We start from the raw sequence: 13,888 nt of genomic DNA on the forward strand, positions 1-13,888 counted from the left end.
ATCGCCATCCCCCCGTCCATTTGTGCAACAAGCCGTCAAACTCACGCCTCAAGGGGCGAAGCCACCAGCTGCACAACCGATAGGCAGGAAAGGACAGAAGGATTACTCCCGTGGAGACTTCCTCTGTCTCTAAACGGAAAGGCACGAAGAAGTCCGCCAACTCGTAGATCCTCTTCGATGGTCTCGCCACGTGATACGTTAGCCTGGCTGGCCTCCGTGTCGCCAGTGTGTATCACCAACGTTGGACTTCATAGAAAGACCACACTAGCAATCCGATGCTTCTGTGGACCCCATGGAGCAGGATCCTCCTGCTTCTGTGCTCTGTAGTAGCGACTCTTCACAGGCTGTCACTCTGCAGCCGCCAAGGTGACACCCCAACAGCTCTTCCACATCATGACTCTCTGTCAATGGAACGTTCGCGGCCTTTGGTCCCACAAAGAAGATTTACGGCTGCTTTTAGCACTGCAGTATTCCCTTGTACTCTGCCTTCAGGAAACGAAATTGCGCCTTCACGACAGCTTTGAGCTTTCACACTTCCTACCAATTCGTTCTGACTTTCGCCCTGAAAAATGGTTCAAATGGCTCTGAGCACTATGGGACTTAACATATGTGGTCATCAGTCACCTAGAACTTAGAACTACTTAAACCTAACTAACCTAAGCACATCACACATATCCATGCCCGAGGCAGGATTCGAACCTGCGACCGTAGCGGTCACGCGGTTCCAGACTGAAGCGCCTAGAACCGCACGGCCACACAGGCCGGCTTTCGCCCTGAGTTCGGCATTCCATTTCATGGGGGCGTCATGCTGCTCATACAGGATGACATTCATAGTCAACGCATCTCCCTGATTACCCATCTTCAAGCTGTTGCAGTTTACCTTTTCCTTCCCCACCTGACTTTTTCCCTCTGTACCATTTATGTCCCTCCATCATTCGATGTCACCAGCGCAGACTTCCTTCAGCTTATTGGTCAGCTATCTCCCCCATTTTTGCTACTCACTGACTTTCATGTGCATCATCCCCTTTGGGGTTCTACGAGGACCTGTCAGAGAGGTGCCCTCTTGGCTGACCTTCTTAACCAACTTAACCTCTTCTGCCTTAACACTGGAGCACTCACTTTCCTTTCTTACTCCTCATACACCTACTCCCATTTGGACCTATCCTTTTGCGCTGCCCAGCTTGCCCGTCGTCTAGCGTGGTCCGTTCTTTCTGATACCTACTCGAGCGACCATTTCCCGTGTGCTATCCGTTTGTTGACTCCTACCCCATCTGCGTACATGCCCAAATGGCAGCTTACTACGGCGATTGGCAGCTTTACTCCTCCCTGGCGACTTTCGAAGAACAATATTTCCCCAGTTGTGATGACCAGGTGGACTATCTCGCCAACGTTATCCTTACTGCTGCAGAACGTTCCATTCCTCGTACTTCCTCTTTACCACGTCGTGCCCCAGTTCCTTGGTGGATTGAGGCATGCCATGACGCAGTTCGAGCACGGAGACAGACTCTCCACGTTTCTAACCGTCATCCTGCAATGGCGAACTGCACTCATGATAAACAGATGCGTGCAAAGTGTCGTCGCGTTCTTCGAGACAGCAAAAAAGCTAGCTGGATTTCATTCTGTAGTTCTTTTAACAGTTCCACCCCTTCCTCTGTCGTGTGGACCAACCTCCTAAGGCTCTCTGGGACCAAGATTCATTCGCCAGTTTCCGGCCTGACAGAAGCAGACAGTGTCCTCATGGACTCTATTGCTATCTCCAACACCTTGAGCCGCCATTTTGCAGGAGTTACGAGTTCCTCCCACTATCACCCTTGGCCTTCACCCTTGCCTTCCTCCATCGGAAACGAGCGAAGGAGGCTCGGGCGATACCCTTCTCCGAATCATGAGTGCTACAATACCACCTTTACTATGAGGGAGCTCTCAGTTCATCCCGATTCTTCGCCCCAGGGCCAGACGCCATCCACATGCAGATGTTGTAGCACCTTTCTCTTGCGGACAAGCACTTTCTTCTTAACACGTACAGCCGCATCTTGGCAGAGGACACATTTCGCAGACGCTGGCGTGAAGCCACCGTCATACCCATACCTAATCCCGGTAAGGACAAAAACCTTCCATCTAGCTACCGCCCCATCTCTCTTACCAGCTGCGTTTGCAAGGTATGCCGGCTCGAGTCTCGCAATTTACTGATGAATGCACAGTGTGGATTTCGAGTGCGGCGTTCTGCAGTTGACCATGTCAACCCATGTCCACCCATGTCATGAATGGTTTTCTGTGGCCGTCTTTTTCGATTTGGAGGAGGCCTACGACACCTGCTGGAGAACTGGTATCCTCCGTAATCTTTACACGTGGGAATTCTGTGGCCACCTGCCCTGTTTCCTTCAGGCATTTTTAAAAGACTGAGTTTTCAAGGTGCATGTGAGTCCTGCCTTGTCGGACACCTGTATCCAGGAAGATGGTGTGCCTCAGAGCTCCGTCCTGAGCGTCGTCCTCTTTGCTATCACCATTAATCCTATAATGGCCTGTCTCCTGCCAGGGATATCTGGCTCTCTTTTTGCTGACGATTTTGCCATCTATTGCAGTTCTTCACGGACCTGTCTCACTGAGCGACGTCTTTAGCGATGTCTTGATCGTCTTCACTCCTGGAGCATCGACAATGGCTTTCGCTTTTCCACTGACAAAACCGTCTGTATGAATTTCTGGCGACACAATTGGTTTCTTCCACCATCTTTACATCTTGAGCCTGTTGCCCTTCCGTTCGTTGAAACTACGAAATACTGGAGCTCATGCTCGATAGGAAACTCTCTTTTCCTCCCATATGTCTTATTTGGCAGCCCGCTGTACGTGGTTCCTCAATGTCCTATGTGTCCTCAATGGTACTTCCTAGTGTGCCGAACCAGCCGGGGTGACCGAGCGGTTCTAGGCGCTACAGTCTGGAAGCGCGCGACCGCTACGGTCGCAGGTTCGAATCCTGTCTCGGGCGTGGATGTGTGGGATCTCCTTAGTTAGGTTTAAGTAGTTGTAAGTTCTAGGAGACTGATGACCTCAGATGTTGAGTCCCATAGTGCTCAAAGCCATTTGAACCATTTTAGGGTGCCGATTGAACCACCCTCCTCGGTTTGAACTGGTCCCTTGTCCGTTCGAAACTCGACTATGGGTGCTTTATTTATGCGTCTGCACGTCCATCCATCTTACGTCGTCTCAACTCTATCCACCAGCGTGGCATCCGTTTGGCCACAGGCGCCTTTTACACTAGCCCAGTTGAGAGTCTGTATGCTGAAACTGCTGAACTACCACTGTCCTACCACCGTGACTTTATCCTCAGCAGGTATGCATGCCGTTTGACTGCCATACATGGCCACCCACCCTGTGCCTCCTTCTTTGATGATTCCTTTGATCGCCAGTATGGGGCGCGCCCTCTTCTCCGTTACGTCCTGGAGTCCACTTTCGGCAGTTGCTACGGCGGCTTACCTTCACACTACCTGCACCTTTACCGGTGGGTGTGAATCCTTCACCATCTTGGCTTCGTGAAGAGGCCCATGTTAACCTTGGCCTTCATTCTTTCCTAAGGAAAGGCTCGGTCTATAGCCTTCAGTTTCACAACCTCAGCATGGAACTTCGCGATAGTACCTTTGTACACACTTACGGCTCTCGGACTGATCGTAGGGTCGGGTGTGCCTTCGTCGTTGGCAGCCGTGTCTTTAGATATCGGCTTGCGGCACACTGCTCAGTATTTACAGCCGAGTTCTTCGCCCTGCGTGAGGTCACGGCGTACATGCGGCGACACAGCCTTTTCGATTGTGTCCTCTGCTCAGAATCACTCACCTTCAGAATCTATGTGCGCTGTACACCGCCCATCCCTTACTGCAGCGGGTCCAGGAAAACTGTCACTTACTCACTCTTGGTGGAGCCAGTGTGATGTTACTGTGGTATCCTGGTCATGTCGGTCTGCCAGGAAACAAGGCTGCTGACGCTGCTGCCAAGGCTGCAGTCCTCGTACCTCAGCCCACTAGCTCCTATATTCTCTCCGATGATCTCTGCGTTGTCGTCTATCAGGAGGTGGTGCCCCTTTGGCATCGCCAATGGTTCTCCCTTCACGGGAATAATCTCCGGCTTGTTAAGGCTCTCCCGTCGGGAGGAGGTCATTTTAACTCGGCTGCGTATTGGGCACTGTCTTCTTAGCCGTCGTCATTTGGTAAGTGACGCTACCCCACCATTTTGTACACATTGCGCCCACGTTTTAACTGACCGCCACTTCCTGACGGGCAGCCCATTTTTTAACCGTTTACGTTCCCGCTTGGGTTTGCCGTCTGAGTTATCGGCCGTGTTAGCAAATGACGCGCGGGCTCTCGACCGCGTTTTGCTTTTTATCCTCTAAAGCAAGTAGGCGAAGGCCATTTAATTTTTGGTTTTGGACCTCCGTTTCTGTATGGTGTCCTTTTTTAGCCCTTTTTCCGCGTGCCAGTTTTTAGCTGTCTTCTATTTGTTCATTGGGACTGACGATAGTCGTTTTTTAACTTCTCTCTGTCTTCGTGTTCTATAGTGTTGGCTTGGGCGCGTATGACCCCAGCTGTTTTTGGCACCCTAAAGCAAACATACGTCGAACACGGTGGTCTCTCCTCTCGATACTGCCACGTGGCCGTCCGGAGCCCCGCTTTCTTGCGGGGGTACGTTCTCGTCATTACCGCTGCCAGCGGTCATGTACGGTGGCTGCAGTCCTGCCACGTCTTTTTGCAATGTCGCAGAAGGAACTTTATTCAATAATGGCGTGTTTGTCGCCTTAAAGGCACTCTTGACTGACATCAACTCCCTAAGTCCAGCCTCAAAGGTAACTAACGCTTACAACCGCTGCAGCAAACGTGATTTGCATCTTCATAGCGTCGCTATTAGCGCCACTCTTATGCACCTGTCGCGAAAATTTAAAACATATCATCTTTCAGATGTAGAAATACGCCTACCAACTTTCGTTTATGTCTCACAACTCCTTGATGATGCCATATTTTCCGTCACCGTATTTATTTCTGGATAATCACTGGAGCGTATTCAAATCCAGGGATATGTAAACAGGCAGAATATGGCGTTGCGGTCGGCAACGCTTGTATAACACAGCTGGTATCAGGCGCAGTTGTTAGATCGTTTACTGCTGCCAGAATGGGAGGTTATCAAGATTTAAGTGAGTTTTAATGTGGTGTTATAGTCGGCGCACGAGCGATGGGACACTGCATTTCGAGATAGCGATGAAGTGGGGATTTTCCCGTACGACCATTTCATGAGTGTATTGTAAATATCAGGAATCCGGTAAAACATCAAATCTCCGACATCGCTGCTGCCGGAAACATATCCTGCAAGAAACGGGACCAACGACAACTGAACAGAATCGTTCAACGTGACAGAAGTGCAACCCTTTCGCAAATTGCTGCAGATTTCAATGCTGGACCATCAGCAAGTGTCAGCTTGCGAACCATTGAACTGAACAACATCGATATGGGCTTGCGGACCGGAAGCCTCACTCGTGTACCCTTGATGACTACCTGACACAAAGCTTTAACCTCCACCTGGGCTCGTCAACACCGACATTGGACTGTTGATGACTGGAAACATTTTGCCTGCTCGGACGAGTCTCGTTTCAAATTGTATCCAGCGATCTAGTGCATGGACATGTATGAGCAAGGAGACAACCTCATGAATCCATGGACCCTGCATGTCAGCAGGGCATTGTTCAAGCAGGTGAAGGCGCTGTAATGGTGTGAGGCGTGTGCTGTTGGAGTGATATGGGATCCTTCATAATAATAATGAGCGTATGGCATTGGTCCCCCCCCCCCCCCCCCCCCATGAACCATGGACCATGCCGTTGGTGGGGAGACTTGCGTGCCTCAGCGATACAGATGGCCGTACCGTAGGTGCAACCACAACGGAGGGGTATCTGTTGAGAGGCCAGACAAACGTGTGGTTCCTGAAGAGGGGCAGCAGCCTTTTCAGTAGTTGCAGGGGCAACAGTCTCGATGATTGACTGATCTGGCCTTGTAACATTAACCAAAAAGGCTTTGCTGTGCTGGTACTGCGAACGGCTGAAAGCAAGGGGAAACTACAGCCGTAATTTTTCCCGAGGACATGCAGCTTTACTGTATGATTAAATGATGATGGCGTCCTCTTGGGTAAAATATTCCGGAGGTAAAATAGTCACCCATTCGGATCTCCGGGCGGGGACTACTCCAGAGGACATCGTTATCAGGAGAAAGAAAACTGGCGTTCTACGGATCGGAGCGTGGAACGTCAGATCCCTTAATCGGGCAGGTAGGTTAGAAAATTTAAAAAGGGAAATGGATAGGTTAAAGTTAGATATAGTGGGAATTAGTGAAGTTCGGTGGCAGGAGGAACAAGACTTTTGGTCAGGTGATTACTGGGTTATAAATACAAAATCAAACAGGGGTAATGCAGGAGTAGGTTTAATAATGAATAAAAAACTAGGAGAGCGGGTAAGCTACTACAATCAGCATAGTGAACGCATTATTGTGGCCAAGATAGACACAAAGCCCATGCCTACTACAGTAGTACAAGTTTATATGCCAACTAGCTCTGCAGATGATGAAGAAATTTATGAAATGTATGACGAGATAAAAGAAATTATTCAGGTAGTGAAGGGAGACGAAAATTTAATAGTCATGGGTGACTGGAATTCGTCAGTAGGAAAAGAGAGAGAAGGAAACATAGTAGGTGAATATGGATTGGGGGGAAGAAATGAAAGAGGAAGCCGCCTTGTAGAATTTTGCACAGAGCATAACTTAATCATACCTAACACTTGGTTCAAGAATCATAAAAGAAGGTTGTATACATGGAAGAATCCTGGAGATACTAAAAGGTATCAGATAGATTATATAATGGTAAGACAGAGATTTAGGAACCAGGTTTTAAATTGTAAGACATTTCCAGGGGCAGATGTGGATTCTGACCACAATCTATTGGTTATGAACTGCAGATTGATACTGAAGAAACTGCAAAAAGGTGGCAATTTAAGGAGATGGGACCTGGATAAACTGAAAGAGCCAGAGGTTGTAGAGAGTTTGAGGGAGAGCATAAGGGAATAATTGACAGAAATGGGGGAAAGAAATACAGTAGAAGAAGAATGGGTAGCTCTGAGGGATGAAGTAGTGAAAGCAGCAGACGATCAAGTAGGTAAAAAGACGAGGGCTAATAGAAATCCTTGGGTAACAAAAGAAATATTGAATTTAATTGATGTAAGGAGAAAATATAAAAATGCAGTAAATGAAGCAGGCAAAAAGGAATACAAACGTCTCAAAAATGAGATCGACAGGAAGCGCAAAATGGCTAAGCAGGGATGGCTAGAGGACAAATGTAAGGATGTAGAGGCTTGTCTCACTAGGGGTAAGATAGATACTGCCTACAGGAAAATTAAAGAGACCTTTGGAGAGAAGAGAACGACTTGTATGAATATCAAGAGCTCAGATGGCAACCCAGTTCTAAGCAAAGAAGGGAAGGCAGAAAGGTGGAAGGAGTATATAGAGGGTTTATACAAGGGCGATGTACTTGAGGACAATATTATGGAAATGGAAGAGGATGTAGCTGAAGACGAAATGGGAGATAAGATACTGCGTGAAGAGTTTGACAGAGCACTGAAAGACCTGAGTCGAAACAAGGCCCCGGGAATAGACAACATGCCATTAGAACTACTGATGGCCTTGGGAGAGCCAGTCATGACAAAACTCTACCATCTGGTGAGCAAGATGTATGAGACAGGCGAAATACCCTCAGACTTCAAGAAGAATATAATAATTCCAATCCCAAAGAAAGCAAGTGTTGACAGATGTGAAAATTACCGAACTATCAGTTTAATAAGTCACAGCTGCAAAATACTAACACGAATTCTTTACAGACGAATGGAAAAACTGGTAGAAGCGGACCTCGGGGAAGATCAGTTTGGATTCCGTAGAAATGTTGGAACACGTGGGGCAATACTAACCTTACGACTTATCTTAGAAGAAAGATTCATAAAAGGCAAACCTACGTTTCTAGCATTTGTAGACTTAGAGAAAGCTTTTGACAATGTTAACTGGAATACTCTCTTTCAAATTCTGAAGGTAGCAGGGGTAAAATACAGGGAGCGAAAGGCTATTTACAATTTGTACAGAAACCAGATGGCAGTTATAAGAGTCGAGGGGCATAAAAAGGGAAGCAGTGGTTGGGAAAGGAGTGAGACAGGGTTGTAGCCTGTCCCCGATGTTATTCAATCTGTATATTGAGCAAGCAGTAAACGAAACAAAAGAAAAATTCGGAGTAGGTATTAAAATTCATGGAGAAGAAGTAAAAACTTTGAGGTTCGCCGATGACATTGTAATTCTGACAGAGACAGCAAAGGACTTGGAAGAGCAGTTGAATGGAATGGACAGTGTCTTGAAAGGAGGATATAAGATGAACATCAACAAAAGCAAAACAAGGATAATGGAATGTAGTCAAATTAAACCGGGTGATGCTGAGGGAATTAGATTAGGAAATGAGACACTTAAAGTAGTAAAGGAATTTTGCTATTTAGGGAGTAAAATAACTGATGATGGTCGAAGTAGAGAGGATATAAAATGTAGACTGGCAATGGCAAGGAAAGCGTTTCTGAAGAAGAGAAATTTGTTAACATCGAGTATAGATTTAAGTGTCGGGAAGTCGTTTCTGAAAATATTTGTACGGAGTGTAGCCATGTATGGAAGTGAAACATGGACGATAAATAGTTTGGACAAGAAGAGAATAGAAGCTTTCGAAATGTGGTGCTACAGAAGAATGCTGAAGATAAGGTGGGTTGATCACGTAACTAATGAGGAGGTATTGAATAGGATTGGGGAGAAGAGAAGTTTGTGGCACAACTTGACTAGAAGAAGGGATCGGTTGGTAGGACATGTTTTGAGGCATCAAGGGATCACAAATTTAGCATTGGAGGGCAGCGTGGAGGGTAAAAATCGTAGAGGGAGACCAAGAGATGAATACACTAAGCAGATTCAGAAGGATGTAGGTTGCAGTAGGTACTGGGAGATGTAGAAGCTTGCGCAGGATAGAGTAGCATGGAGAGCTGCATCAAACCAGTCTCAGGACTGAAGACCACAACAATAACAATGGCATTGGTGGCCAGGAGACCCCTCGCGGGGCGGTTCGGCCGCCGCTCCACAAGTTCTTTAAGGCCACTACGGTTACTTGCGAGTGAATGAGGATGAAATGATGAAGAAAGACACACAACACCCAGTCACCTCGAGGCAGAGAAAATCCTTGACCCCGCCGGGAATCGAACCCGGGACCCCGTGCGCGGGAAGCGAGAACGCTACCTCAGACCACGAGCCGCGGACATGGGATCCTTGATACGTCTAGATACGACTCTGACAGGTGACACGTACGTAAGCATCCTGTCTGGTCACCTGCATCCATTCCTATCCAATGTGCATTCAGACGGACGTGGGCAACTCCAGCAGAACAATGCGACACCCCACACGTCAAGAATTGCTAGAGAGTGGCTGCAGGAACGCACTTCTGAGTTTAAACACTTCTGCTGGCTACCACACTCCCCAGACATGAACATTATTGAGCATATCTGGGATGCCTTGCAACGTGCTGTTCAGACGAGATCTCCACCCCCTCGTACTCTTACGGATTTGTGGACAGCCCTGAAGGATCCATGGTGTAAATTCCCTCCAGCACTACTTCAGGCATTAGTCGAGTCCATGCCACGTCGTGTTGCGGCACTTCAGCGTGCTCGCGGGAGCCCTACACGATATAAGGGAGATGTACCAGTTTGTCTGACTCTTCGGTGTATTTGGGGTGGCCTGTCGTAGTTGGCTCACTTGTGTAGTGACCGTAACAAGTGAAGTCGTAAAGTTGCTCATCTGATCGCACGTATACTTCATATCACATGACAACGACCTTGTATCAGGCCGAAACTGTACGTGATAACTGCATCTACTGTCACGATAAGAATTGTATAAAGTTGTTGAAGTAGCCGCGCCTCCTTATGGAAAATTAGTAATTTTGGTAAATATCTCATCCTATAATGTGACTCGTTCAATGTAAGTATTGGGCGGAACCCTGAAGTTGTTAACTAAAAAAAAGATTTGGTTTACTTCTTTTTCAGTATTGTTAACTAAATTTTTTACGTTATATCTGAGATTCACTGCAGATGTACACTACCTGCTCGGGTAAAAAATTATTAATTTTTCTGTTGCAGGATAGTGTGAGTTTGTTCACCTGCGTGTGGGCCCCTAGTATTGAACCAGAAAATGATTCCGCGTTTTTGACAGAGGAGCCGCAGAAAATTATAGCCGAGGGTCGCTTCAACAAAGTCCCCTTCATGACCGGAGCACTCGACCTGGAGCAGCTGCGACAAACACAGAGTGAGTATCAAGCTACTTGCCTGCGATCCTTCCTTTCGATTCTATCGTCACTGACTTTCAATGATTTGGTATCATTGACCTTCACTGTTTTGGAGAACCCACTTTTTATAAGCTACCAATCGACGCAAATTTGAAAACACTTTTTGCAATCATTTCTAAGGATGGGCTAAACTGTTAATTAGCAGTAATAAGTTGCGATGTTCCAGTTCCAGCGAGAAAATAGCATTGGCAAATCTGTTAATAAGTTACTAATATATGATACGTTCCACGCGGAATGTGAAGTACACAGAAGCCAGCGAAATAGTTCGCAGTGACGCAGTGATGTAACAATGTTTTCTGTTTCATGTGGTTAAAGAAGTCATCTGGACTTTTTACTAATTTAAGATTCAAGAAATTATATTTATCAGTCAATCAACTCGAAAGCGTTCCTTTAAAAAAAAAAACATCTTTTTAACAGGTTTTGTACTAAATCCAGTGTTATTACGTAGCCTGTTTTTTGATAAAAATCCTCTGGCAAGGCACTGGTGTTACCAACATGGAGAACCAAGACATCTTTTGTTACTTTCGTCTCTTAAAGCACAGTATATCCACTTATACCTAGATTTGTGGTTTTTTTTAATTGTTGAATTACATGCAAAATTTAATGTAAAAATTCGATACTACGTTTTATCGCAGAAAATGACAGTTTCCGTAAAGAGTCCACAACACTCATGGACTTGTACACGTGTCTCAGTTGGAACAGCAGCACTGTTTGCGCGTTGGAACAACTCTGGACCTGCCAGGAGGCCCTGTCAACCGTTACCAAAGAGGGGAACAAACGCAGTCACGGGTCACACGCTGCCCAGGCGTATCTACAATGGTATTCAAAACTTTACGAAGAATGTAACCTTCGCATGCCGAGTCACTGCCGCTAATACACCACAATGAAACTTGTACCATACATAGAAAGAACTGGTACAATATACGAGTGTCACTCCAAAAGAAATGCACACTATTTTTGTAAAAATACGGTTTTCATTCTGCATATGTGAAAGTTTTACAGTGTGTAGATACATCCTTCCCGCTTGTTTTCAAACGTAGTTCAACCTGTTCCCGTGAGTGGCGCCGTCACAGGATGTCTTCAGGATGGCTGCTACACTTGACGTTCGTCAGAAGCAACATGCTGTCATAGAATTCCTGTGCTGTGAAAACGAGACAGTGGGAAACACAAGAGGTTTAAAAAGGTGTATGGAGATGCTGCTGTCCATCGCAGTACAGTTAGTCGGTGGGCAAGCAGGTTACGTGATGAAAGCGGACGCGGCAATATTGAGGATTGTCATCGTAGCCGCAGGCCTCGTACTGCACACACTCCAGACGATGTGCAGACAGTTAACGAATTGGTGACTGCTGACAGACACATCACAGTGAACGAATTGTCACGCTACATTGGGATAGGGGAAGGAAGTGTTTGCAGAATACGGAAAGCGTTGGCGTTAGAAAAGGTTTGTGCCAGGTGGGTTCCCAGGATGTTGACAGTGGCTCACAAAGAAACAAGAAAAACGGTATGCGGCAAACTTTTGGAACAGTACGAGAATAGTGGAGATGAATTTCTTGTAAGAATTGTGACAGGTAGTGAAACATGGCTCCATCATTTTTCACCAGAGACGAACAGGCTATCAATGGAGTGGCATCATGCAAATTCACCCAAGAAAAAAAAAATTCAAAACCACGCCTTCTGCTGGAAAAGTTATGGCTAGGGTGTTTTTCGATTGCGAAGGACTCTTGCTTGTGGACATCATGCCAAGTGGAACCACCATAAATTCTGATGCATATGTGACGACACTGAAGAAACTTCAAGCTCGACTGAGTCGTGTTCGACAACATCGGCAAAAGCAGGATGTTTTGCTGTTGCACGACAATGCACGGCCACATGTCAGTCAAAAACCCATGGAAGCCATCATAAAACTCGGGTGAACAACACTGAAACACACGCATTACAGTCCTGACCTGGCTCCATGTGACTATCATGTCTTTTGGAAACTGAAAGACACTCTTCGTGGAACAAGGTTTGAAGATGATGACTCCCTTGTGCACACTGCCAAACAGTGGCTCCAACAGGTTGCTCCAGAATTTTACCGTGCGGGTATACAGGCGCTGGTTCCAAGAAGGCGTAAGGCAGTTGAGAGGGATGGAAATTATGTGGAGAAATGAAAATATTGTTCCTAAAGGATGTATCTACACACGGTAAAACTGTCAAACATGTAGAATAAAAGATGGATTTAAAAAAATAGTGTGCATTTCTTTTGGAGTGACCTTCGTAGTATAGAAGGTAACTCAAAAAAAATACACAATGCGTCGAACGCCAATGACACTTTTATTCAAAGACAATAATTACATTTAAGTCATCGCGATATATGATGGTCCCCTGGACATTTAAAAAGGCGGGACATGGTTCTTAATAGGATGTTTGATCACCACGGACGGAGTGCATCCTCTAAAAGGTGCTCTCATGCTGGCACAAAGTTGGTGAGGCCTTGTGCTGGGAAGTTCCACTCCTCTACCAGCGTGTTTAACAACTGCTGGACGGTCGTTGGTGAATGTGGACGTGCTACTGTCGCAGGTTCGAATTCTGCCTCGGGCATGGATGTGTGTGATGTCCTTAGGTTAGTTAGGTTTAAGTAGTTCTAAGTTCTACGGAACTGATGACCTTAGATGTTAAGTCCCATAGTTCTCAGAGCCATTTGGACGTGCTACAGTACGTCTTTCCAACGCATCCCATGCGTACTCGATGGGATTCAAGCCGGGGGAGATTGCAGTCGGAGGAGCTCTTGCACCTGGAGGATATTCGGCGACTGGATTGGCCTGCCCGATCCCTTGAATTAAATTCCATCGATTACGTGTGATATGCATTGTGGAGACGTATTACACCACGTCCACATGCATCAACGACCATACAGCACTTGTCAGTCGCGGAAGAGAGGGCTGATCTCGCAAAGCGCTGAGAACGAGAATACGTTTCTGTGCACCCGCCAAGCCTGTGCGAGTTCCCTACATGTGGAATGCCCGCTTCACCTCAACACTTCGGCAGAAGATCATGAGAGTCACTCTCGTCGAAATGTCGCGGAATTTCAACGCAACCATCCATACGGAAGCTCAAGAAGATTTCGTCAAAACTATATCCGATCTCACTCCTATCCAAAAACGAAATGAATGGTGTGAACCAGCATTTTTGTTGGTGACTCTTATATTATTAAAATTTTAATAGATTCTATCGTGAAACATACTATTTGCTTAATAGAAATGAATCAGTGGCAGTATTGGTTTAATACAAGTAGTTATTTTAATGGGGCCCATCCCTATTCATGCCACTTACAAAAAATATTGTGTTCAGTATTCTTCTCTAGAGTTATAAGACCTATATGCAAAGTATGAAAAATTTTCATGCTAATTTACTTTCGCAAGTTTGACAGAAACAAAATTTTCTATTTTCTTCCATTTCTTCTCTTTTTACTTTAATATGTGTGTAGCCT

At 46.2% G+C, this 13,888-nt stretch overlaps 1 protein-coding gene across 1 annotated transcript in view; it reads left to right on the top strand.

Annotated features, from left to right (window-relative positions):
* Nucleotides 1-13,888, top strand: part of LOC126458820 (esterase FE4-like) — a 223,891-nt gene that overhangs the window by 192,084 nt on the left and 17,919 nt on the right. The window contains exon 9 of the mRNA XM_050095822.1: nucleotides 10,214-10,379. Within this exon, the coding sequence (XP_049951779.1) occupies nucleotides 10,214-10,379 (166 nt within the window). The remainder of the gene's footprint in view (nucleotides 1-10,213; nucleotides 10,380-13,888) is intronic.

Source organism: Schistocerca serialis, chromosome 1, assembly GCF_023864345.2.
Source record: "Schistocerca serialis cubense isolate TAMUIC-IGC-003099 chromosome 1, iqSchSeri2.2, whole genome shotgun sequence".
Classification (NCBI taxonomy): domain Eukaryota; kingdom Metazoa; phylum Arthropoda; class Insecta; order Orthoptera; family Acrididae; genus Schistocerca; species Schistocerca serialis.